At 45.1% G+C, this 25,643-nt stretch overlaps 1 protein-coding gene across 3 annotated transcripts in view; it reads left to right on the forward strand.

Moving 5' to 3' along the window:
- The first annotated feature begins 7,690 nt into the window (after positions 1-7,690).
- Positions 7,691-25,643, forward strand: part of NHS (NHS actin remodeling regulator) — a 247,877-nt gene continuing 229,924 nt past the window's right edge. For all 3 annotated transcript variants that reach the window (XM_038152287.1, XM_038152307.1, XM_038152295.1), the window contains exon 1: positions 7,691-8,494. In XM_038152287.1, coding sequence (XP_038008215.1) covers positions 8,095-8,494 — 400 coding nt within the window. In that variant the 5' untranslated portion in view covers positions 7,691-8,094. The remainder of the gene's footprint in view (positions 8,495-25,643) is intronic.

The raw sequence follows: 25,643 nt of genomic DNA on the forward strand, positions 1-25,643 counted from the left end.
GAGAGCTCACCTTCCCTCTGCAGGCTGCTGTGCCTGGCAGCCCCAGCCTCCCTCCCCTCTCCTGTGTGACCACAACCACAGACTCTCTGTTGACGCCTCCAGAGAGGAGAGAACAGGCCCCAGCCTGTGCAACTTCTTCATTAGTGCTGCTTGAAGCCATAATTAGATAATATGAGAGGGTTTTCCTCTTGCCAGCAGACAGACTTAATGTACAAAATCTGAAGTAATAATTTTCAGCATATTGCAACTCAACTATAAACAGGATAGGGCTGGGGTTTTTTCTGTACACAAGGAAGAAAGCCCATTAGGCAGAAAACAGAAAGAGTAGGTATAAAGGTGGGCAACTGTGTAATAGCTCTGTTTATCCTTAAAATAAATGCAGACTCTAATGACGTTCCATCATTTAACATGTTTCTGTATCTCTTTTTAAAACCCCAAAGACATCTTTTCTCCACCATATTTTTCTGGTTTAAGAGCAGATGACTAATTACGCTTCTATAAACTTTGCCTTCCTTTGAAATAGTAATCACTTACTTCGTCAGACTTTTCCTATTATGGTGCATTTTCAGAGCACTTAGAGTACTACTTGTTGTAAAACAAAACAGGAAGCTAATTTCACTGGCCATGATGAGACCACAAGTGGTCTCCAACTAAAAATGATTTATATCAGATGAAGATTCTTCTTAAAAGCTGGGCTACTGGCTGTACTTTCAGCACCAGTTCCGCTACATGGAGGAACTATTCAGCCTGCTCAAGAGTATGAACCAACCTTCGCTGCTTTATGGTAAGATTGAAAATATTAATGTTCAGGGTGCCTTTCCCTTCTGCTAGTAGAGGGCTGGAAGTACCGCCAAGCCACCAAGCATAAAACTACTCCTCTTGCCTCCGTCATGGACAAAGAGATGGAAGAAGGAATTAGCCCACCTACAAAGTAATTATATATCTTTTGTTATTTTGATTTCTTTCAAAATCAAAGGGTTACTCCTGGCAGAGAAAATCTATTCATAATGGAAATCATACAGCTGGAAAGAGTACGTGCAGGGCAGCATGAGCTTTTGCATTTACTTACCCCAGTAGTATTCAATTCTAATTTCTCCTGTTTTTTGCTATTTTGGACTCCTGGAGCACGGGTTTTCCAATAAATTAAACTTCTGACACACTGAGCTGGAATATGGTCTGTACACTGAAGGCTAGAGCTTGTGATACCCTAATGCACTCTCCCTCGTGAGACTGGAAACTCATCAGTTTGGTGAAACCAGCCTGAGTCACTCTCGCTCTTCCTCTGCTGGAATCCATCTCAGCGAGCCAGAGGCAAGAGCCTGGCTAAACCCCAGGGGGAATGGCTGGCATGAGGCACTGCTAGGAAACCTGTGATGAGCCTGAGCCTCCCCTCTCAGCGCTGCCGAGAGAGGGAGCTCAGCGTGCTTCGCTCTCCAAGCTGCACCCAGGGCCGAGTGAGCTGAGGTCACACCACAGCTCAGAAAGGTACAGGCCAGGCAAACACCCACCCAAGCCAAGTTCCCTGCCCCTGGGACAAGCAACAGAAAGTGCGGAGGCACCGACCTGATCTAGCCTTTCCCAGAGTATCTCCCTCCTCAGCTCTTCATCATGAGCACAAGGGGAAATGGCATTCTACTGCCCTTGACTTGGTGACATGAACTGCAAGCTAGATTGGCTCCAGAATACAGAAACTCGAAATTACTTTCACATTTGCACTGTATGACAGAGAGTTAGGACATGTTCAGCATACAAACTGCACGTGCCAAATTATTTTGGAATGTGTAAAAACGTGTGTTGTTAATACTAGATAAAAGCTCGTCTGAGGATGATGGGGTTTTCACATTCTGTTCCCAATAAATCTTCTTTTCTCTACACTAGTGTACTCCCACTGTTCTGATACAGGCAAAATGTCAGCTGAGGTCATATGAGTCTTGAATCAAGACAGCAGACTTGGCTTGATGTGCACAAACTGCCTGATGCCAGCAGGCGAAATTAAAGACAACAGTGAGAATACCCACAACGCAGGTTAAACCCCCACTGCTCTCAAATCAAGTGCAATTAAGAAGTCAGAGCAAAGAAGAGGGTGGATGGAGCTCACACTGGAAGTAAAGTATCTTCTTCCCTTCTGTTTCCCTAGAAGGCATTATATTTCTTTGTAAAGAATACAATTTATTATTGTCTGCTTCTCCTTTTACTGTGTTTTATTAAGATATAACCCCCTGTGTTAACTTTTTATCATTGTGAATGTTCCTACTTGAGACTGTAGAAACTGAATTAACCAGTTCTCTGCACAGGCTGCAGTCAGGTGTCTCAGCACTCCAGCTAAGGTTGCTGGTGATGTTACCTCAGCAGAGCTTTCCTACATAGAACAAAGCCTGACTTCAGTTTGAGAGTTTTGTCTTCGGAAGAAGCACCCACCTGCCCTTTCCCAACACAGAGTGGCACAGCCCACACTCAAAATCTTGTTTCTCTGAAGTCCAGCTTGGAGCTGAATGCTGCTCCGGTATTGCAGTTACTCTGCTCTGTTGTGTTTGATATGGAGTCTAGGAAAGCTATCCCACTGTCCTCCACACAATTCCTTTCTTCTGAGATGACAAAATGAGCATCAGTATTCTCTAGGATAATGATGGGGATACTTATACCTGTCATACTAGAGCTGTTGGATATGTTTAGTGTGTTTTAGGGGATCCTGAAATTTGCCAGCAATATCCAGCATCATTTTGATTTGGTCTTGAATTATTGCACATTTTTAACCACTATTATTTTTAAAGGCTTAAATGGCTTTGGTATTTTTCTTCCTTGACATGTTTTTGGGCTTGCAGTCAATGGGATATATGAATGTGAAACTAATATTCATATCAAAGGAAATTACAGCATTTGCTGCTCAGGGGGATGCTCCAATGAGGCTTTTTTTTTTTTTTTTTTTTTTTTTTGACTAGCAATACCAGGTAGTAATGATGGAAAACATTGAGTAGGCATGCACTTAGCATGAACTTGATAGAGAGATTAGGAAGTTCTCCTATTAAAACAGACATTTCTTGCTAATAAAATTCAATTAGCATGTCAGTCTTGACTTCAGGCACATTTTAAAGGAAGTGTCAATTTAATAATCACTCTTCAGTTTGAAATGTCATTCCTACTCTGATTGCAAGTAAACTCTATAACAACCATAATTAGGAGACTTTGGAGAAAGGAAGTTAGTTTGAATGTATTCAATTCTGTTTTGCAGCACCACGCAGAGTCCACTAATTCCTTTTGCTACAGGTACAAGGACTCCTGCAGGCCCTGTATTTTCCCCACTTAAACCAATGACTAAATCAGTGGGCTCATAGTTCAAGGGTGAAAAGGTTTATGGCAATACAAATATTAACAACCACCAGAGAGAGCAGTAGTGGGCTGGATCAGCAGAAGCTGGTGACAGCATGTGAGGGCCTGGGGAAATGCAGTTGGACAGGAGAGAGATTAATGCAGAGAAACTTCCCATTCTAATGCCTGTATGCGTCCTCAGCTGGAGGTGTGAGAAAGATTAGGAAACAGCTCTACTGAGGACAGTAGAATTCTTCTTCTCAAAGAAGGAAAAAATGAGGAAACAGGGTGCCCTGGCCCAGAGAACAAGAGAAAATTCAGACTGCACAGTTTCAGTACTGATGGCAAACTGGCAGCAACAATGATTTCATGAGTATTGTGAGAGAAACAAGGAAGAACAGGGAATACTCCTACCCACGGAACACAAATATCTGGTCATATTCATATAGCAATTCCTAGAAGAGATTTGTGGTCTCTTGCATGCTGCATACATTTGTATATCTGTTCGGGCCTATAACATTTTAGGGAAACAGGAGCCAAGAGTAAGAAGATATGTGTTTCAGTGCATCAGCAGTGTGGCCTTCACTGAAGGATAAAGTGATCTCCTGGATATCCTGGACGTACCATCAAAATTTGAATTACCAGCCTTTTGCCTTACTAAGTCACTCAAAATTAGGGATCCTCTTCAGGAAAGGTATTTCTCAGTAAAATCTTAATGTCCCATGTTTTGGAAATGGTTTTAACTTTTACCTGCTGAAACAAAATGGCAGAACTGAGAGTCCTAAATGACTCAGGGAAACTCACAGGGAACTGCCCGGATAGCTACTTTCCTACCTTATGGATTTTACACTTAACATGGCCTTATTGTGATCAAGGAATGTCACTGTCAGGTCTAAGTGCAGAATGGCAGCTGAATATTGAAGGGATTTTCCAAAAAAGATAACTTTGCTAGCCTAAGTGGGCACAGGTTTTGGACTGCTTTGTCTGTTACAGCTTTGCTGAGAATAAATAAGTGATATATCTCGGGTGGGCTAGCATAAGCGATGACAGATTCCACACTATGGCCAAAAGGCCACAACTTCATTAATATGATGCCTAAAGGCACCTTCCTGACAGCTGTGGAAAGAGGAGGAAATGACAGTAGCCTACAGCACTCATCAGCCTCTCCTCCCTTTCTGGCACGGCAGAACAAGAGACACTGCAGCAGGCCAGAGCAGACCTGCCAAACCGGGTGAGATTGCCTAATCCCACCTCCCTGCTTCCTGTAGCAGGAAACCAGATTCCTTCTTATCTGCCAAAGCCTCTGCCCTCTGTCTCCAACGGCAGGAATATTGCTGCGAAGTCACACCTCAGCCAGGCTGCCAGCAGCCCCTGCGAGCCAGGGAATGAGCACAGCGCCGGGAAGGGGCTGGGAAGGCTGGGAAGCTGCACAACACTTACTGTGGGCTATGACCAGGTGCCTGCTGCCACCAGCAGCACCAGTGAAAGATCAAGCAGGACCTTTCTTCTACTCTGTTAGCCCGCTCTTGCACTCCCACATTGCCTGTGTTTGACAGCAAACCATTGCCTTTTCACTGACATGGGTGAAAGCCAATGCCATCCACAGCAGCATTCCAACCTAAATGTAGAGCAACGAGCACAGCGAGTCCAGCTCATGCACATGCAAGAAAGCAGTACAGTTCAACATGACTTTTTTCCTGCCATAAATAAATACACAAGGAATCGTTTCACCCGTTTATCTCTGTTCATGACTCATATTCTTTCTGACATGTCTCAATCTCTGAGGTCAGCAAGTGCTTCTTGACATCTAGCGATATGGCTGGTTGGTCCAGGCTGATGTGTTCACAAATTAAATACTCAGGGTCTTGAGGTTTAACTCCAGCCAAGAGAAGCCTCCAGTCAGTGCAGAGGAATTCGCACCTCTGAGGGGCAATTCAGAACTGAGACAACATTCAAAATCCCCCACAGAAGATATTTTCCCTCTCCTTTTGCTATAAGAGAGTCCAAAGACCCAACCTTTGGGACTGCTCCCCTCTTACTATATCTGCTATTGAACAGACATACCAAGAGCAATCCTGGGGCAATCTGCTATTGAACAGACATACCAAGAGCAATCCTGGGGGCAGCTGTGAAGCTACTGAATTTGGATTTGCACCACACAGTATTACTGATAAAAAACCATATAGTAAGTGCATGACTGGGGCACTGACTCCCCAGTGCCTGCAAAGGTAGGAGCTGTGTTCTGACCAGAGGAAAGTGACACGGTATCTCCACCTGCCTGGTAAAATGAGCCAGTGCCCCTTACCCAAGTTGTATATGGAGTCTGTTCTGCTTGCAATGAAAAACTAAGAAAAATGCAACATCTAGACTTGTGCAGGGAAGGACAGTAATGCTGCAAACTTGCAAAATGTAAATATGCTCCCTATGGTGAAGAGGCACAGACTTGGCAGAACCTTCCTCCTTTAAACAGGTTGATTCCTGTGTGGTTTGGTGCTGTGTGTCGTGTACTCAAGTCACACAGCAGTCACGGGATTTATAGGGTCCCTAAGGTAATCTCTATCTTGCCAAGCATGGGATAAAAAAAGAGACCTTGGAGTCTATGTAATGTGAAGTACTAATAACAGACTGGGAAAAGCAAATGAAGAGGAAGCACCGGCTTCTGGTAGCTTTGCTGAGGTTGAGTAGGGATATACTGCCAGATTCAAGGTGCTGTTTTCCAGGGAAGGAAGAAAACTGCACAATTCTTGTCCTGTCTGAGCTGATTAGAGAGTAGGTGCAATTGGGAGGCTGTGGTAAGGTGTAATCTAAAATCCTACCCCTTGCAGCTTTTATCTGTTACCTATGGCTCAATTCTCTGGCTTACCATGTTCCTGACAGAGAGGCCAAATGAGTGCCTGAGCTGATTTCCTCAGAGGTATCTCCTGCTCCTGCCTGGTAATGCTATACTGCTGTTTCTTGGTCCTTTTCTTGTGATCCCACATCAGTTTGGGTGGCTGCTGTTCTTTCTGAAGCAGTAAAACTTAATAGTTCCCCCCTGCTTTATGAATCTCAAGTGAAATATTAAAATACCTTTCAGTGGCTTATAAATAACATATCATGATTCCCCCAGCTAGGAAGAGGAGTACAATCCATGCTTCATTGCTAGACCTAAAAGCCTTCCAGCTGCAGAGGAAACTCAGCAATGTGGGGTACAAATACCCCAGTGATTTTAGTAGTGGCTCATCTTGGGTCCAATAAATAGTTCTGGTACTGTTTGAGCACTGCCCCTGGACCTCTTACAGCTCTCACATCTCTGCTTGCTCCCACTGGGTGACACCTGAATTTCAAGCCCCCAGGAAATGTGGGGAAGTGATGCTGAGATTGGGACAGGCTCTGTGCCTTCCTCCCTGCTCAAGCTGGGACCCATTTCAATCCAAGTCAGAAACCAGAGCTAAAGACCTCAGCTGACTGTGTCACGGTGTGTTCCTCCTTCCAGAGGCAAAGCGTGAGGGCACATGAATGATCCATGCTAAAAGCCAGCAGCAGGGCCAGCAGAGTTCATCACTCACACTCTGTGAAAGCAGCTGTATCTCCCCTCTGGACCTAAGCTTGTCCCAGGAGCAGCTCGTTGCATCTGCAGAACGTGGGGTGTATATATCACCAGGCTGGCAGTGATGCTCTCTGCAGCTCCGGCTATTTGACCAGAGGTAATTAAAAGCTGCCTCTATGTGGTCATGTAATGACAGCCTGTACCACAACACTCAAGTGCAAGGATGACAAGTTAAGGTCAAGTGGGCAGACAAGCTGCTGTTTCCAAACTGTGGAATGCCTGCATTCGCATCTGCCTGGATCTCCTTTTACAGTACCTCTTTCAGGGGTATTTACTACCAGTCATTTAGAGTTTGTGTTCAGATTTCAAGCCTGCTTGTTGGGCACGTTCACCTTTCAGAAGTGTATGTACGCAAGCTGAGCTGCGTTGCGTCAGAAGCAGCGCTCCTTGTCTGACGGGAACCCAGCTTTGCCCGACACCTCCCTGGAAGCCGGTGCCCAAGTGCATGCACCTGATTCAGGGAGTGCAACAACCTCCGCGGTGCCCCAGGAGGCGACACCAGTGGGCGGGCACCACCATCCCGCAGCAGTCGGGCCTTGCCGAGTCGGGTTCCCTTCTGCCCCTCGAAACAGCTTCTCTTTCTTCTGCGCACCTGAGCAGCGCTCCCGCCGGAGAGCAGACGGGCCGGGCCGGGGCGAGGAGGCAGATTGTGCCCGGAGCCGGGGTCCCTGCCCGCGGGGGCCGCCGCTGCCTCCGCCGCCCGCGCCCCGGCACCGCGGCCGCCCCGCAGCGCCTCCCCGCGGCGGCGGCAGCTCGGCACCGCCCCGGTCCCCCCCGCCGCCCCCGCCCCGCCGCTCTCCCGGGCGGGAGGCTCGGCGGCTCGCTCCTCCTCGCGGCCGCGGGATTCCTGTCTCCGGGTTTTCGGGCCGCCCCTTCACACCCGCCGCCGGAGCGGGACGGCGTGAGAGCGAGCGAGCGAGGCGGCGGCGCGGATGTGCCCCGGCTCCCCGCGGCGGCAGCGGCAGCGGCGGCGGATGCTCGGCGGCGCGGCGGCCGCCCCGCAGCCCCGGAGCCCCGCGCAGGGAGGGAGCGAGGCGATGAGCCGCCCGCCGGCGGCCGCCCGCGAGTGACGGCGGCGGGCAAGGAGCGGCGGCGGCCAGGAGGAGAAGGACGAGGAGGAGCGGCGGGAGGAGGAGGAGGACAGCGATCCCCGCCAGTGCCCGCGGGAGCCCGGGAGAGCTCCGGCCGAGGGCTCGGCCATGCCCTTCGCCAAGCGGACCGTGGAGCCGCAGCGGCTGTGCCGGCGGCAGCCCGCCGCCTCCGTGCTGGAGGAGAGCTGGGGCGCGGAGCCGCCGCCGCCGCCGCGGGACCCGCCGCCGGAGGAGCCGGGAACGGCGAGCGAGGGCGCCGAGGCGGCTGGCGGCGGGGAGAGGGAGGCGGCAGCGGTGCTGATGGTGCTGGACCTCTGCTCGGTCAGCAACGTAGCCCTGTCGCGGATCCTCCGACAGCTCTCCGACGTGGCCCGGCACGCCTGCACCCTTTTCCAGGAGGTCGAGGCTGACATCCAGGGTACCCACCGCCGCGTACGGGCGCTGCACGGCCGCATCGCCGGCCTCCAGGGAGCCGTGCGCGGCCTCGACCCCAAGCAGGAGGCAGTGCGTAAGTAGCACGGCATGACGGATGGGTGGGGAGCACCGCGGGATGGATGGGGCGCACCGCGGGATGGATGGAGCGCACCGCAGCGCGGGGCGCCCGGCAGGGAAAGCCATCCTCTGGCAACCTGCCGTGCAAAGTTTGGGGGCAGAGTCGGTGGGAAAGGAGCCCTGGCGGGGCAGCAGAGTGGGAAGGGAACGGGAGGGCGCGGGTCGGGTCGGGTCTGCGGGCGCCGCTGAGCGCCGCGGCGATGCCGGCGGGAGGGATGATGTCAGTGGTTTGTGCCTTACGTAAGGAGCTGGCTGGTGGGGCTCTCGGGACGCATCTTCTGCAGCCAAGGGTTTGGCCAGGGAGGGGGACGAGGTCTGTCAGCTGGGCGCCGGGGCTGATGGAGATGATCCGCCGCACTCGGGCATATTTGGGTTTCCTCCCTTTGCCGGCCTGTCCCCCTTCCCCGGCAGATGTCTTCTTCCTTAGAAGTGTCTCTGAATTCCCGATCGAACGCTCTCAAGTAGAAATAATAAAACTGCTTCGTCGTTACCTAACTGTCGGGGCCATAAAATAAGGGAAGTTTGGCTAATGACTTCTTTCTGTTTAAAGAGTGGCCCTGAAGAGCGAAGAGGGGAGGGTGGAGGAGGGGGAGGAGGATAAAGATCAAGGCAATATAGAACTTGTGTTATGAGCAGTGCTTGAATCTTGTTTCTTCTCCACCCAAACTATAAAAGCAGTGAAAAGCTCTGTAGTCCTAACAGCTGCTGATTTCTGCTGAATATGGCTCGTGTTCACAGCAGTGTAAAGATTTTGTTCTCTCGCTGGTGCATACGCTTCCCAAGCACTTGTGGATACGAGGGTGTTTTTGATAGATAGGGCTGTGGGTTGGAAGTCTGCAGTAGCAGAGGTTGGTATTGGTTCTGACCTTTCAGTATCTGTTTCAGGAAAAGCAGTGGCTTGAAAGGAGAATTTGCCTTGGTTTTTGCCTTTTGCTGTGCCCCTTTAAATCCCGAGTAGCTCCACTAAGTACAGCAAAGTGAGTTTACACCAGGATAAGCAAGACCATGCCCTCTTCTAGGTGTTTTTCATAAATATGCCACTTAAAAATTGTGCTTTGGATTTCTTCCCCTTTGGAGCATTGTGGAATACGCGTAACTCTTGTAGGATCAATGAAGCTGTCCTGATTAACAGAATCAAGCCTCAAGTATTCAACGGTATTTAAGCTGCATACTCAGCGTCTGTACAGTGACAGCCACTTTGCTGGGGATGTATTAATATACATCAACCATAGATGAGACCAAAATGAGGGAGATTTTTTTGTGGTTTCAGCATGAGTGTATAATCAGAGCAGAGTGCTGGGCTGTGATTGGAAACTGCAGTGAGAAGGAGGCTTGGCTGGGCTTGTGAGGGAACTGTCTGAGGAAATGAAACTCCTCGTATCACATTCTCATCTGTAGGTCTTTTTGAGCTGAGTAAGTGTGTGTATATACTAATGTAAGTGAGAGCAGAGCTTAGCTGTTCTAATCTGTATGGCTTTTTTCTTTCTGGATTGTGCAAGTGCAGCTTGTTTGCAAATCACAGAGCGAAATCTTGATATTACAGCACAGTTATGTCATCTGCTTAATTAGAGAGTCTGGCTTTATCCCTGTGATGATAAAATTTTTTTTAGTGTTTGGTTTTCTTTTAAATCCTTCTCTCTTTAAGAGGGGAGAAATTTTTGGTCATGATCTTCCCTGTGTTTGCCAGCTGTTCCTCCTTCCTCTTGTATACAGCACAGTGCCACTGAGAGATCTGCAGATGTCCCTCGGTCTGGTCAGCCAAGGGATCCTCCACAACTCTGGATCTGGGCTTTGCCCCCACCCATCCTCCAGTAGGTGTGTGTGTGTCTTGCCTGCAGCTGTAAAGCTGCTGAAAGCACACCTCCCTGTCCTCATCACTTCTCTCCATGCAGCGCTGTACCACATCTTCCCTAAAGGGGAAAGCCTCGATACAATCCAACGTACATGAGCAGTCAACTTCTTTGCCTCCTCTGGCTGCTTTTATTCCCCCTCCAGTGCTGGATCAGCAGAGCTGCGTTTACATAGTGCTGCATCTGAACATCTCAGCTGAGACTCAGAGCTGAACAGCACCACTCTACACATTACCTCCTCACATTCCCCCAAAATCCATACACACCCACAGCGATGCCTCCCTTTGGCCTGCAGACCGCTCGCTGTTCCCGAGGGACAGATAAAACTGCCTGGCAGGAAGCTGCCCATCTTCCCTGTAGTGTATAATGACAGTGTGCTTTCTCCTCTCTGGGCTAACGCCTCCTCCTTCATTATTACTTTCAGCAAGACTATGCTAATGTTTGTTTTATGCATGAAGTGCCTACATAATTCAGTCCTGAAAGTATTACACTCAAGTTGCTACACCCAGTTGTTTTTTTGAAACCAAGAGGGCAATCGCAGGTGGTCATGGATCTGCCCAGGACCTAATCAGCATCACATTAAAGCATACTGATTCCATCTCCTGTGGTGAGCATGGAAATGATGGGATGGCCTCAGGGCTGTCTTTTGGCTGTCCAGCCCAAATGACACATCTAAGAATAATTCAGAACTGGCTGGAGGTTTGGACTCACAACCACAAGGAACAAGCTGGTGACAGGCATGCAGCCACCCCACCCATGCCATGACTGTAATGGCTGCATTGAATTTATTGCATGTTGTGAGTCTGGAGGGGCTGGGCTTATTGATGCACTGACTGAGACACCAAGTACTGGGATGTTAACACCAGGACAGTGCAGCCCAACCACAAGTTTTTCAAGTATTCAGTTTAAAACTCCTAGCCTATCTTGCCACAGTGAGACATTCTTCATATTCCAACTTGAAATGCAGTGCAGTGATTTGAGAATAATGCTACTGGACACACCCCAGGTACTGAGCTGTGACAATGGAAGGCCTTTTTCTCCAGGCCTCATAAGCCAGCTGTATTCAGGGATTCCCCTGTGAACACTCAGGCTGCATTAGAAAAAGGAAATTATGGGCTAATGCCATCTCAAGAGCTATTGGAGCCAGTGGTTAGAGGGGCATTCCTTGCCCAGAATGCCATTCCTTGGCAATTGCAGAGATGATACCAAGGGGAAGGGGAGCAGGAAAGGAGTTCTCTTGAAAATAGCATATCATACAGTCTTGCATAATAATGTTGTATATTACACTGAAAATTATGTATCATTATATTAAAACATCTATGTTGGATTCAGGGAATATTAACGAAGAATTAAAATTAATTATAACTGGCATTTTTCCAGTAATGCTTATCACTACTGCTATCATTTTCACAAGGCCTTAACACTCTCAGCTCTGTTGCTGTTGCAATGGTGAACATTTGCAAGTATGTGTATACTCTGCTTTAAGAAAATTATTTAAAGTCCTCTACTAAGATACTGATAAAGGTATTTACCTATGTATTGCCTTTGGTTTTGTCACTGTTCAGTGTGATTGGAAAACTTTGTTAGGCACAATAAAGGGTGGATTCTGTGTAGTTACAAGCAGGTCATCTTCAAAAACTCAAGGTCCCTTGCCTCTGCCTGCCCAGATGCTGCTTGACCTTTCATCTTCCTTTTAAGCCTGTGGCCAGCCAGCATCTTGAAAATATGAATACTCTGAGTATAAGAGAAACAATGGTGAGAAATGCTTTCCTGCTCAACTCCTGAACTAAATACTTTGCCCTTCTGCCGCTCCACTTCTTTTCATCAGGTGCAGTTCCAGGGTCTGATTCTACAGCAGAACCATGTAGGAATAACATGATTGTTGTCAGTCTGGATGTTGCTTAGAGTTTTCTTGTTGGCAGCAAGAGAACTGAGCAGTGTGGTACTGCCCAGTTTTATTATTAGATGCTTGATTATCTTGGTAATACAGAAACACAGAAGTGCTGGACTAGTGTGTAGACTTGGGACTCATGGTTATTTGGAAAGATGATTTCTCAGTCTAAGGGACTAGAGATCTGGCAGTTTAAGTGGAATATTGTACTTTACAGAAACTGATGATGTAAGCCATCTTGCTTTCTGAATAATAGGCAACAACCGGGCAGCAGATTTTGAAAGCCCTAGCTAATGAGATCCTTTTTGCACCCTGGCATCCCAGAGAATTCCACACATTCCAGGCTTTTTTTTTTTCAAAAGCATCAATGTGTTACCAGTAGCCAATCTTTCTAAAAGCTGTATGGTTTCCAGAAGTTGCCTGCTGTATCTTTATTGCTTCACTTTTTCATTCCTGATTTTGCTATTTGCTAACAGTCAGTGATGCAGCTGCTTCGAAGAGTGGGGATCTCCCGTGTTACTCTGCTCTTCAGAGGCCCTTGGATCTCTACAGTGAGCGCCTCTATAGAATTTTCCTTTTTTCCTGGAGTGTCAGTATTGAGATAAAAAAGACAGCTCTGAACTGATTCTTTATAATTTTAGGCTCTGCATTAATTTATTCTGTTTGATTGAAGTTGGTTACTGAGAACAGCCTGGCAAGTTTCACTCTTGCTTTTAGTCTCTCTCTTTGTGCTTTTTAGGTGGTTTTGTTTTGATTTTGTTTGGTTTGGGATTTTTGTTAGTGTGGCTTTTAGCCACACTGATATAACGCTTTTCTGTTTGGGTTTTGAGCACTGCAGGAAAATGTTTAATGCCTTGTAAAGGTTTTCATGTATTTTTTGCCACAGTCCTACCATTTTTATAAAACATTTATTGGAGCCAAAGCTCATCAGAAAATGCACCTCTTCCTCCTTGACTTAATGTGCTGAAGTCTCAATTGCTGTTGAAATGTAATCAAGAAATTGTCATGCTTCCATCTCAGAATTCAGTTGCATTGTAAGGCTATCCCAGGCTTAGGATTGGTGAGCATCCTTGCAGGGATCCTCAGGGAGGTACATAAGACCTAGATGCATTTTGAAAGAAAAAAAAGCATCCATGTTGGGAAGATAAGTGTTGCACTTTATCTCAGCTTTTCAAGAACCTTGAGATTCAAAGTGCAGTTTTCATGGTATGGATTTTCTGTGGTACTGAGGTGCAGCTGTAGATCTCCATGGGTTGGATACATTTACACAAAAATATCTCAGATACTGCTGGAGACAAAACAGAAGAGATTCCTAGCTTCCTTTAGCTTTGTATTATTGTCCTTTATAGTTAGTGAGCCTAAGTGTGAGGGTAGTTACACTTTTAGAGGTGCACACTAATGTAACCTGGGGGACATGAAGGAAGAGGATGTATTCAGAGCTCCCTTTGTACACTGAAATTGTATTAATTGGCAAGTCGTCGTTGGGTGCAGAATAAAACCTCCAAAGAAAAGCAGCTGTGCACTGGATGTAGTAATCCCTCAATGTCAGGTTTGTTTCCTTTACCTGCCCGAATGGAATGTCACAACCTCTTCCCTTGTCATTTTGGAAAAGGAGAAAGGCTTTTGGCTCTACTTGCCAGGGTTGGTTTCTTAGTGTTGTGCTGGCCACTGTGTACTCATTTGTGCTACAGAACTCACTTCTCTGGTACACCTGCCTGTAGTTTGCCCGTGAATGTGAATAACCCAAGCTGTGGCTGTGGGAATGTTGGAGAATTTCCTCAGTGAATGGTTTCTTCTAAATGCAGAGGATTGATGGCACATTAGTAGAGTGGAAAGGAGAGGGAGGCCAAAGCATGGGCTTTCCTTCTTACCTTTACTGCTGTCAGAACAACAAAGAGACAGAGGAAGAAAAACCTGCTCACTTAAGGATCCCATCCCCAATTTACCTTAACATTACTAGAGCACCATTAGCTAGAGTACTGTCATTTAGCAGAAAAATGCCTTATCTTTGTTTACAGCATCGTGATAGAAGACCTTTAACACAGGAACACAACCATTCAGAGGCTTTGCTTGAGGTATTTTTTTTCTCATGCATTTAGTATCTGGTAGAAGGTAATGGAATGGAAGTTGTCAGGTGGCTTTGGCAGGGATCTAACTTCTTGAAAGCCGGGGTTGTCTCTTTAAGTCCTGTTAGCTTGTGGAATGCAGACTCTGGTCTCTTTGCACATAAAAGCATAGTGTAAAATCCCTTGTCCTGCCAAGGCCAGTGAGATGCTCAGTGGAAAGGCTCTGAGAGCTCAGTGCTCAGGTAGACTCACTAGACTTTGTCTGGCACAGCCAGGTAACAGATGAAGAGCACAAAGCAGTGGTTTTCCTCCAAAGCCATTCCCTGTTATACAGGTGTAAATCTTCTAGAGTTTTGCTGAATATAATTTCCTTGGTCTTCCACTGGTGAAACTCAGAAAGCCTTTGTCTGTTCTATAGCTTCTTGCTTATCATTCCACAGATAGTACTTAAGCTAATGTACCAGGTTTGAATGTTTGGGGATTTTCTTGCTAGATGGAGAGCCTGCCAGTTAAAAAAACATATCAAAAAAAAAACCCCAAAACATTCAGTGCTTGATTTCCACCTCACTGCTGCTACACAGCTGTGTAATATCATAGTAGTTACTGCAGCATCTTTCTGGCTCATGCTCAAGAGCCAAGCAAGAGTCTCCAGTGGGTTTATTAGAAATTCTGCTGGAAATAATTTAGCTCCTTTAAAACCAATAAGGTCTCCTTTACACAGGAGCAAAAGTGCAGAGAAAATAGAACCAGACCTGTAAGAGACGTGAACTTGCTGTGGATCTAATGGTTTTTAATTCTTCCTACAGCCCCTTTAAAACTCCATGCTTCTATTTAAAAGCCTTAATAGCATAATGTTTGTGTTCATACAGAAACATAAGATGAATGTTCCAGTAAAATTAATGGAGTCGTTCCTACTTTAGGTTAGTTTCCCTGCTCATACAGGGGAGATTTGGTGATTAGGAAATAAAGGGACTCTGGTAACGAGCTGAGGGCATGGGGAGGTCATTCACCTGTTGATTCAGATGCATGAGGCATTTGTTTTCCTTTTTGAAAGATGAAGGGCCTGGAGTATTTCCAAAAAACTCTAGCACAGTTCTCAAATGTCCTTGAACTGAGGGAAGGACTTGCGGGAAGGACTTGCAGGAAGGAAATATAAATACCCAATTTCAGGGTGCCACTCAGCTGCTGTTCTGAATCAGCAGAATCAGGATTTGTTGGCATTTCTTACATAGGTTTACCTGTTCTGAGGCTTCAGTTCTGAGGATCGGATTAGGCTGATCTGGCAGAGATGTGCAAAGGTGCACATTCAGAAAAAGAGTGGGAACAGTCCTTGCTGATCCCTGCCATGAGCCAGTCCCAACCTCTTCTTCTCCATTCAGACAAAAGCAGACCTCTGAAGTGTGTCTGTTTAAAGGCAGCGCCTGGCTCTTCCTCTCTCCAAACTGGACAGCAAAAGAGATCAGGTGCAGGGGAATGACAATTGTTTAAAAAAGCCCCTGATCTGACACGTTTTCCTTCACACATGTACCTAAATCAAGCAGATACCCCCAGGGAACTCATAATAGCAATGTTATAATCTTCAAAGTGGGGAAAAAAAATAGGACCAGCTGATGTGAGTAATACATGTGTGTGTTTTAAATGCATGGTTGCAGGGTTGCGTGGTTGCTGGAGTCAGAGAGCTGGGATTTCTCAAAAGCTGCTCTTTCCAATCGCTTGGCATCTCCATGTAATCAGAGGCTGACATCAGACTCTCGATTGGAACTACTTGAGCTATTAGGCTGTGAAGAGCAGAAACTCTCTGTGTTACCCAGTGTGTATGAGGGGGGAAGGTTTTTTTCCCTTCCTTTGATGTATTAGCATCAAGAGAGGGAGTCTTCGCTTCATTTCTAATTGCTTCTCGTCTTTGAATTTATACACCAATATGTAAGTAACTGCAAAGGGAGATAGCAGAATTTATAAGAAGTTCAAAAAGGCAGGGCTTAAAGCATGATTAAAATAAAAGATAGCATAGTGTGTATGCTGTTTTTAGCTGAAATATCTCCCTAGAATACTTTCCATTTACATTCTCATTATATCTAACTGCTTCTAATGCACTGCTTAGTTTAACAACTGGCATGTTTTTAGGGTAGATTTTATAGTAGATGTACACCCACTGTGTTCTTAACTTGAGACTTTAAATTGCAGTATCTGTATTGGACAATCTTTTCTTATACCTTCTTGGCTGAAGGCAGGAAAAAAGCAATACTGATAGGAACCTAATTAAGCCTCTGGTCTTATTATACCAGGAGCTGTGTGCTTGAAATGCTGCTCAGTTCAATGAGTGCTGCGTGGCACTGCCATGTTAAGTCCCAGCAGAGAGTGACATACTTTTTTTTAATAAGATCACTATAATTCTTACAAAGCCACCATGGTTTTCTCTTTCTTTTCAGCTGCCAAGGCAGTTGGACTTTGAACTACAGCCACTCAGATCGAGTCCCTGAGAAAGTTTAGAGGAGATGCCTTGCAAGTGTGTGCATGTGATTAAGGGGAATGAGCATGTGTTTGTGCTATAAAAATGCACTGAGTCTTCAGGCGTCTGCAGCTTTCCCCCCTGCCTTTTCAAAGTGTTTTTTGTTATCTTGACAATGTTTGAACAGACTTTTAAGTTGACCTGGACAGAGGGTGAGCTGGGGGGGGAAAGGTGCTAATCCTTTTTGAAGCTGTGTGTATTAGTGGCTGCAGAATTGGGTCATTCTTAGGAGCAGAATGTGTAAGGTGCACTGAAAAATTCCAGTGTGTCCAGAGGCTTTGGATTCCTTTAACGGCAAAACTGGGCTCTCTGTGCATGCTCAGTTTTGCCTGATTTATTTTTTTTCTTTCCCAAAAAGGCATTGCCAACCACTATTCTCTTCAGAAGCCTATAACTGTCCATGATTGCAGAAATCAGATTGTCTGGATGATGAAATTCAAGATAGGCAGCAGTAACTCACTGTGATGCTCAGAGGCAAACTTTTTAAAGATGCTATACATGTTTCACTGCATCCAGTACTTAGTGATCTAGTGATCTAGTGATCTATGATAAGGGGGGATTTAATTTTAAGTGAAACAAGAGATTAATTATGATTGAATGCTTACCATGCAAATCAGAGTTGGCTCAAAGAATGAATACTACCCAGTTCCATTTTTTTTCCCCCTGTAAAGTTTATTTACTTGCAGGAAAAAGAGGTCCTGTTCTTGTCATAGGCATAGTCTTTTCTTTGGTGAAGTGGTTTTTGGTTAAGTGTTGTGTACATGAGGAGAGTCAGGAGATGTATCTTAATTAATTTCTAAGAAAAGAAATCATATGTAATGGATTGACTATTGACTTTCACATTCCCAGTCTTAACCCTGGAAACTATGTAGCTCTGCACAGCCCAAATTTTTAATGCAAGCTTTTTTTCTTTCTTGTATTTTCTGGGGGGGGGGGGGGGGGGGGGGGATGACTTTCTCATACTTATCCAAACCAGCTTCTGACTGGTTTTTCTGCTTCAGGCTCTACTAAACTCAGCTCCTCTGGCCCTCCTCTACCCCAGCAGTTAAAATCATCACAGAGGCTTCTATCTCAGCACACTGAGGAGATCTCATCTCCCCTCCTGTGTTGACTATTCCTTGCCACAAGTATTGCTGCAGGAACCTGAGGTCTTGGTCTCTGCAGAAAATTGCCTGAAGCCTTGCACACAGTTAACACACCAAAGATGAATTTTCCCCATAAATTGGGATTATCCTGGCAGCACTGTTTTAGTCTTGTTTCCTATCCAAAACAAGTATTAAGGAATAGCACATTCTGTGTGTGTAGCAGGGAAGGAGGTGGGTGTGCTTGGGTATCTCACACCAGCCATTCAGGAATTTTATATTTCTTACTCAGCTACAATTTCAGCTACACTGCCACAATGTAGAAATCATAAAAGAGGCTGCCAGGTGAAGGAGAGGACAGATTATTGCTACTGCATTTGGAGGAAGGTCTTGTTCTTTATTAGAAATTAGAAAATCCACTGGGGAAGGAATCCCATATAAATGTTCCAATCTAATAAAACAAAGAGCTCCAGTTGGAGCTCACATTTACTTCGATGTGAAAGTCAGTCTTTGCATGATATAAAAGCTGGAGAAAACCAGGCTTCATTCGTTCCACTGTTTGCAAAACTGCTTGTTTGTATTCCTCTTGCCCCTCCAGAATTGCTGATTATTTCTTTTCCATTTCAATATTGTTTTCTTGAAACTTATGCCTTGAATGACATTCATTTTGTGCCATCCTATCCTTTACTCCTCTTCTCATGGTAGTTTCACAGGGGCTATACTTTTACTTCTGTCTTAATAGCACAGACACCACCCCCTCACTCCCTTCATGGTGTGAATGAGCGGTATTAATTTTTACAACTGTGGTTTATTCTCCATTGATTATCTTTAATGTGGTGCTGTCTTGTTCAGTTAATAAACTACCTGCTAAGATGTAATTATCCCCCTCCCTCAAACATAACCTGCTTTTAATAGATGTTGTAAATGCACTTATTGTGCTTGGCACATTAAGAGCACTGGTTTAAGTTCCTGTACTTTCAAATTGCGCTGTAGCTGAAGTGTATTTTGTGGCAATCATTACTCTGCTAATATTCTAAAATAAGTACCACTACTTCATTACTTCAGTAGTATTTTTAGGCCTCTGTTACAGCTGCCACAGGCTTGATATAGCCTTGGTGCCAAGACAGAGGTTGGATAAGGTGTGCTCTGGACAAAACCCTCCTAAGGGAGACTAGGAGGCTCACCTGAAGGTTTATCATTAATTACAGATTCCTGTTAGCTGATGTGAATCAATGTCCAGATTGAAGTATGACCTGGGGTATTTACCCAGTTTGTGCTGTAAATATTTTTAGGGACCTCTGTCAATACACACAAAATTTAGAGTATGATTCTCTCTGAGATCCAACAATAAAATCATGTGCCCTCAGGTACATATGAAAATGAGCACCTGTATTGGAGAAGTGCTGTGTCTGTAAATGAGTGAATGGGTTACAGCTACATTCAGCAGCTATAATGTGACTATTCATTTATGAAGTTGTCCAAGTGGAACTTAACACAAATTATTAGTGTAGATTAAAAGTATGTTTCATTTATCTGCTTGTTCCTAAGAACGCAGTAGAATGGCAGTTAGTTAAAGAAATAAGAGGGAACTGCAAAATATCATAGCTCAGGCTGATTATTTCCTTTCTGAGTCTTGTTTGGCTTTACATCTGTCTTGATAAGGAGCATCTTGGACTGTGAGACTAACAGGTTAAAATAAGTAAATGTGCCCATTTTTGTACAGACTTTCTTTGAATGACAATTGAAATAGTTTGTCCTCAATGAAGAAGAAAAACAAGAAGTTCTTCCTCAAAATTCTGTGTGTCACTAGAGGAGGAACAACTTTGTGTACACACACACACACACACACACACACACACACATATTTACATACAGAGAGAAATGCATATCTAGATAATGGAAGAAGACCAGTGGAAAGATTGGACAAGATCGTATTAGTCACTGAGATTAGAAAAGCTTGATAAATGGGAGAAGAAATTTATAGCCACATAAGCAGCAAACTGGTCAAATGAGAGAAGACATTTAGTACTCTACCTCTCATTAAATAGGTAAAAACTGAAGGTAATTGATGTATCCTGGTTTTTGCTTGTTTTGACTTTGTATCTTCATCCAAATGCATCTCATGGTTGAGTTCACTTCCTTCCCATTCCCTCTTTTTTTCAGTGGAAAATAAGTTTGGACTCAGAGATTGTGATGTTATTGATGGAAGCTCTTCTACTGCATGTAATGAGTGTTCAGAAGTGAGATACCTCTTGCTTTGGGATGTGGGAATTCTGCTGTTTGGTACTTGCATACTTGCAAGAGTGAAGACTTTACTTTTGAGTGAACTACCCCTGCTATATTACAGCAAGGGTTGAAAAATAAAATTAAAACATAGAAAAGCCAAGTTAATAAAATAAAATCTTCCAGGAAAACAGAGGGGTAAGTGAAAGGTAAAGTGATGCAAGTCTAGGTCATAGGTTGGACTTGATGATGTCAAAAGATCTTTTCCAACCTAGTTCATTCTGTGGTTCTGTGATACAGTGTCATTGGCAGATGCGCTGAAGGAATGCGTTGTATTTGTTTTTACAAAGAGGTGTCTCCCGTGCCTTTCTTCCCTTTTGAGGCCGTCCAACCTTGTGCTTGTTAAATATGTCTCTACAGAAGTTGGCACATACTGACCTTGTTTGCTGCAGTCTGCTCTTCTGTAACTTCTTGATTCTAGTGGCGTGAGCCAGATGGACAGAGCCCTAGAGCTGAATGTTGGATAGCATAATTAAGTGCTCTAGTACTGAAGGCTGCAGCTGACTGAGACAAACTTTGGCTGATTCTACAATATTTCTTTGTCCAAGTTACATCTCCAGTGTCAAGGTAACTCCTGTTTTTCCTTTCAGATCATATTCCTTGGGTATGAGGATGCTGAATTATATATCAATATTATTTTCATTGGCATAATAGAGAGTTCTTTCTACTACTTTGTGCCCTGATAGCACTACAGGAACATTTTACAAATTTGTAGAGCTTGTGGAAGCTCACCTGAACTTTCCTTTCATATCTGTACCACTTTTTTTCTGCTATGTTTTGGAGTCATGGTGGTCAGTTGTGAGTATCGTGTGAATTCTGCTCCCTGGAAGCCCCATGTCAGTGTGGTCCTGGCCAAGCAGGTGGTGGACACTGGAATGTGGTTTCTGAGGAAACACAGCAAACAGCTTTTAGGTGGACTCCACTGCTGTCAGTCAGTGGTTGGTAGGTGTGTAGAGCAGACTCAGACCCCTCCAGGTGCTGAGCTCCTCCTGAGTGAGCTGAGAATGTTTAGTTTTGCAGGCTGGAACTGAGAAGGAGGACCCAGCAGCTAAAATGCTGCTGCCTAGGGGACCTGGATTCACCCACGACTTTTCATGACAGCTTAGGGGGAGGTTGTTAGTGCCATTCAGACCACCAAGCTTTAGCACTCTAAACTTTGGGCTATCCATCCTGTTCAAAGTTGAGCCTGTCTTTCACTCTTGAGCAGAGGAAGTTTCTAGTTCAGTTGAGTCCCTTAAGTTCTATGAATGTCACAGTGTGAAGTGGGTACTGCCACAGGCTTTTTGTCACTCTCTTCTCAGGTCTGTGGCAGAGTGACAGCACATCCTTCCTCTCAGAGGAGTTATCACACAAGCAGTGAGAGCAAGTTGGGTTGTGGGGTGATAGATCCACGACACACTGACCTGGTTTGTAAATGACAGGCAACCTGCAAGGCCGAGACCCTTCCACATCAGGAGTGCTTCTGTCCTTCATGGGCAAATGCTTTCAGGTGCCATATGAAGGCAGTACCCCCAGGTGGGATTCTCCAGTCTTGCTTTTCAGCAAGCAGGAGTCCTTGCAGGCTGGAACTGAGGAGATCTGCAGGCCTTACTCTGTGAGGACTAACCTTAGGTTGGGCTGAGTTTGCAATTGCCAATCTTTCTTTTGAGGTCTGGCTCATAGAGGAGATTGAGCTTTCTTATGTTACAGACAGTTTGTCCTGGTTAATTACAGTCATGTAAAGATGAGGTTTTACCTTGGGACTTGGTTTAATTAAAAAAACGGTCCTGGGAAGCTTATTAAACATCTATGTTCTATCTGGAGGCCAAGTTCTAATGCTGGTTTTCTTCAGGTGCTCTCCTGGCTTCAGTATAAAAAGGCCATCTGAACCTGACATCTGCACTAATGAAAGGGGAGGGAGGACAGACTGTCATTCTCTGTCCAGCCAGGTTTGAGCCTGGCAGCTCATTTTTCACAGTTTGGGCTTGTGTCTGGCTTTGGGAAAAGGTTTTTGCAGGTAGTCAGAGGAAAAGTTGCACTGCAGAACCTAATGCTTGCCCTGTGTAGTGGAAAAATCATGATCATGCGTGTGAAATGTGGACTTAGAGGAACTTTGTGTGGGTGGTCTTGTTTTTACTCTTTCTGCCCCCCTTCCTCTCCCTTCCTGCTCACGTATGCTGAAGTCAGTCATCTATTTAACTTGAGCTTTTCTAATAATCCTAGATAATATACAACGAAAACAATAACAAGGTGCCTGGATATACAATCCCTCTGAACTGTAGAAGCCACAAGATCTCTTAGACATTATTTTTGTTAGTACTGGCTTGTGAGAGACCTAGCACTCCATGATGCCCATCTGTTAGCAGCATGTTTAAATGTGATTAATGTGAAAGTTGCAAGAATTGCAATAGCTTTTGCTACTCTACAAGAGAATCTGTCACTGTTAATATCCTGCAGTATTAAAAGCTTAATAGAGTAAATCTAATGTTATGGAAAGCTGTAGCTTTACTTTTGTTACCATCACCTTAGTGTGTTATTAAACTACTATTAGCCTTTCCTCTGTAGTTCACAAGCACAGAGGGAGTGTAGATATCATGCACATGCAGAAGAATATTTAAATGATCGTTTAAGTATGAAGTCTCTCAAGAAAGAGATGCTCCAGCATAAAAGGGCTTTGGAGAACATTAGGTTTGATTGTCATTTCTGAGGGGATGTGGACAGAACAGGATGTATTAGAAGCCCTTTCCCAAAATGCTGGTGGAGACTGGGAAAGTTTGCAAGCAATGTCCTGATTTGGTTGTTCTTTGCTGTGCCTTGGTAGACACGATTTACCCACCCATGGCAGTAGACCCTACCTCATTAGTGGTTTAATCAGAACTGTTGCATCTTTAACAGAGACGATAGGCAAGATAAGCAGTGTCATGGCACAAGCAGGGACAGTCTCCTGGAGCAGGCTGACACTTCAAGAAGCAAACAGGGGAGGACCCAGGGAAGGAAAATTACTTGTTTCATATAGCTGCTTGTGTTGGAAAGGATCAAAGAAACCATAATGAGTCAGTATCTTTCTTTTCCTTTAAAGGAAATTTCAGAAGAGTGATTCAATTAAAAAGTAGTTTACTCAATATCTGCAGGTGGCTTGTAAAGTGTAATCATATCCCCCTTACCTTTTAAACCCAGATGTACAGCTTTGTTAATTTTAGTGGAGGTAGATATCTCCATTCTTCTGTTTACAGTGGCAGTTTGGGAGAGGAGAGGGCTTGTTATAAAACTTCTTGGTTTATGGTATGATTACAAGGTGCTTTTGTTTCCAGCAGGGACAGCAATAGTGCTTTGGTCAAGACATTTCAAAACTGCTTGCAATCTTCTTGTAAGATCATCGGGCACTGTAGGACAAATTGAGACCTGCCTTTCAGTGAAACACCCCCTTGGTCCATCATGCACAGCATCTTCACAGCTGCCAAGCAGCTTGTCCACTTCCACTCATTGCAAAAAGTGAAAATCAGATCAGATAGAATAGTGCTGTCAAAGGGTTAGTTACAGAATATATATAGTTGCAGAAATCAGACTGGACTCTATGGAATTTTCTGGTTCTTCCATGTGTCCCTCCATAATCCAGTCTTTGAAGCATTTAAGAGTGATTTAAGAGGTGCCATGATTAAAAGCTTCAAGGACCATGCTTTTTCATTTACCCTCTAAAAGGACCAGCATCAAGTCCACTGCTCTGAGCCATTAGGAAGGCTTGCAGGGAAGATTGCTTGTCAGTCGGACTGAGTGCAGCAAAGAGGCTTTCTCCCTTGTTGCACATAGTTGAAGTGAAACTGTTAAATTTGGTCCCTGAGGGCTGTTGTGGCACACTGTGCACCTGTGAGCTCCTGCTCTTTGTCCTGTGAATTGAAGAGGGATGCCCAGTATCCTCCATCCATTCTTGACAGGAGAGTCAAGTGCCAAAGGCTTCGAGTGGTGGGCTGAGGTGAAGGTCATGCAGCATGTTATCAAATTAGGAGACTGCTTTGCTCTGCCCCCTTCCCTCAGCTCTTTGGCCATCAGTATTAGCTCACACTGTGAGAAATTCCAAGAACTTCTAGGATGGTATTCCAAAGCCTTGCAAAGCTGTGTGTGATAGTGTAAAATCTGTTTACAAGAGTCCTCATGGATCAGCTCCTTCTTGTACTCATGGTTGCAGGGATATCCTTGGAAAAGGACATTTTTTTCATGTCTTGAAAGAGTCTTGGAGACAGGGAGTTAGGGGAAGGAGGAGTCAGCTGCACCTTAAGTGCCTTGCTGTTGCCTTATGCTTTTAGATCACTTCTTAGCTGTTAAAATGTGGAGGAAGGAGGACTCAGTAAGCAACTGTTTGTCTTCAGTGAATGCCTGCTCAGGCAAGGCAAGTGTGATTCAGCTACTAGTTAGTGCTGATATACCGGAATTGGCAAGCACTGAACGCTCCGGCTACTGGATCTGCCCCAGTTGCTTGATGTGCAGTGATGAATGGATGAACATTCACCAATGCTGTTGCACAAACAAATAAGTTAATAAAAAGCAGCTGATTGTGTCATTGTAAGATGTAGAAACTCCAAAGTAGCACTGAGATTATTTAAAAACAGATGTTCTTATCTGGAAACTCCTAGAAACATAGAGTGGTTAGGCTTTTCTGGGGAAAAAACCGCAACAGGATAGACACAAAACCAACTCTCTGCCTTGTCTTTAAATGATTTAATGGTGAGTAATTTTTTAACAGTTTTCCCCTTGAAGTCTCATCCCAAGTCTGAGTTTGACAGCGAATTTAGTTTTGGATTATCTCAGAGATAATTGGAGCTGCACTGGCATTCTCCAGCGAGAGAATTAACTCATGAGGAAAAGCTTTTTTAAGGGGACGCACTGGAAAGAAATTGCTCTGCAAAAACTGGAGTTAGACAAACCAGCTGCCTGGCCTCATATGAAACGATACTGGCCTTTTGTACCTCCATGTAAGTGGTATTTAACCCTTGCCATCATTACCGCGCGCTCCTGAGACAGATGAACTTCTCAGCTGATGGCGGAGCCGGGAACAGAGCGCAGACGGCTGCGATTGTGCTGGGACGCGGGGCTGTGGGGCCAGCCCTTAGTTCATTATCCGGGCACGCAAAGCTTCCCGCCCTCATGAATCACTTCGGGGTTTTTTTTTTTGCCTTCCCTCCCTCTCCCAGGGAGCTCAGTCAAAAGACCGCGCATATGGAGCAGTCACAGCAAGCTGGGTCATTTCCATTTATGTTTCTCTGCCCTCTGGAGGCAAAAGTTGTCCCCATGCTTATGGCGTGAGATGTATGAGTGTTGGCCCTTCTGCCCCATGCCTCGTGCTCCCCCGGTGCTGATGTGGTGCAGGATTGACTCCTCTGCCCATTTCCCTGGGGAGAACGTGGTTTTCTTTTCACCTGTGGAAAGGAGCCCAGACCACTGCTCCTGTGT

The sequence above is a fragment of the Motacilla alba genome, chromosome 1 (assembly GCF_015832195.1).
Source record: "Motacilla alba alba isolate MOTALB_02 chromosome 1, Motacilla_alba_V1.0_pri, whole genome shotgun sequence".
In the NCBI taxonomy this organism is placed as follows: Eukaryota; Metazoa; Chordata; class Aves; order Passeriformes; family Motacillidae; genus Motacilla; species Motacilla alba.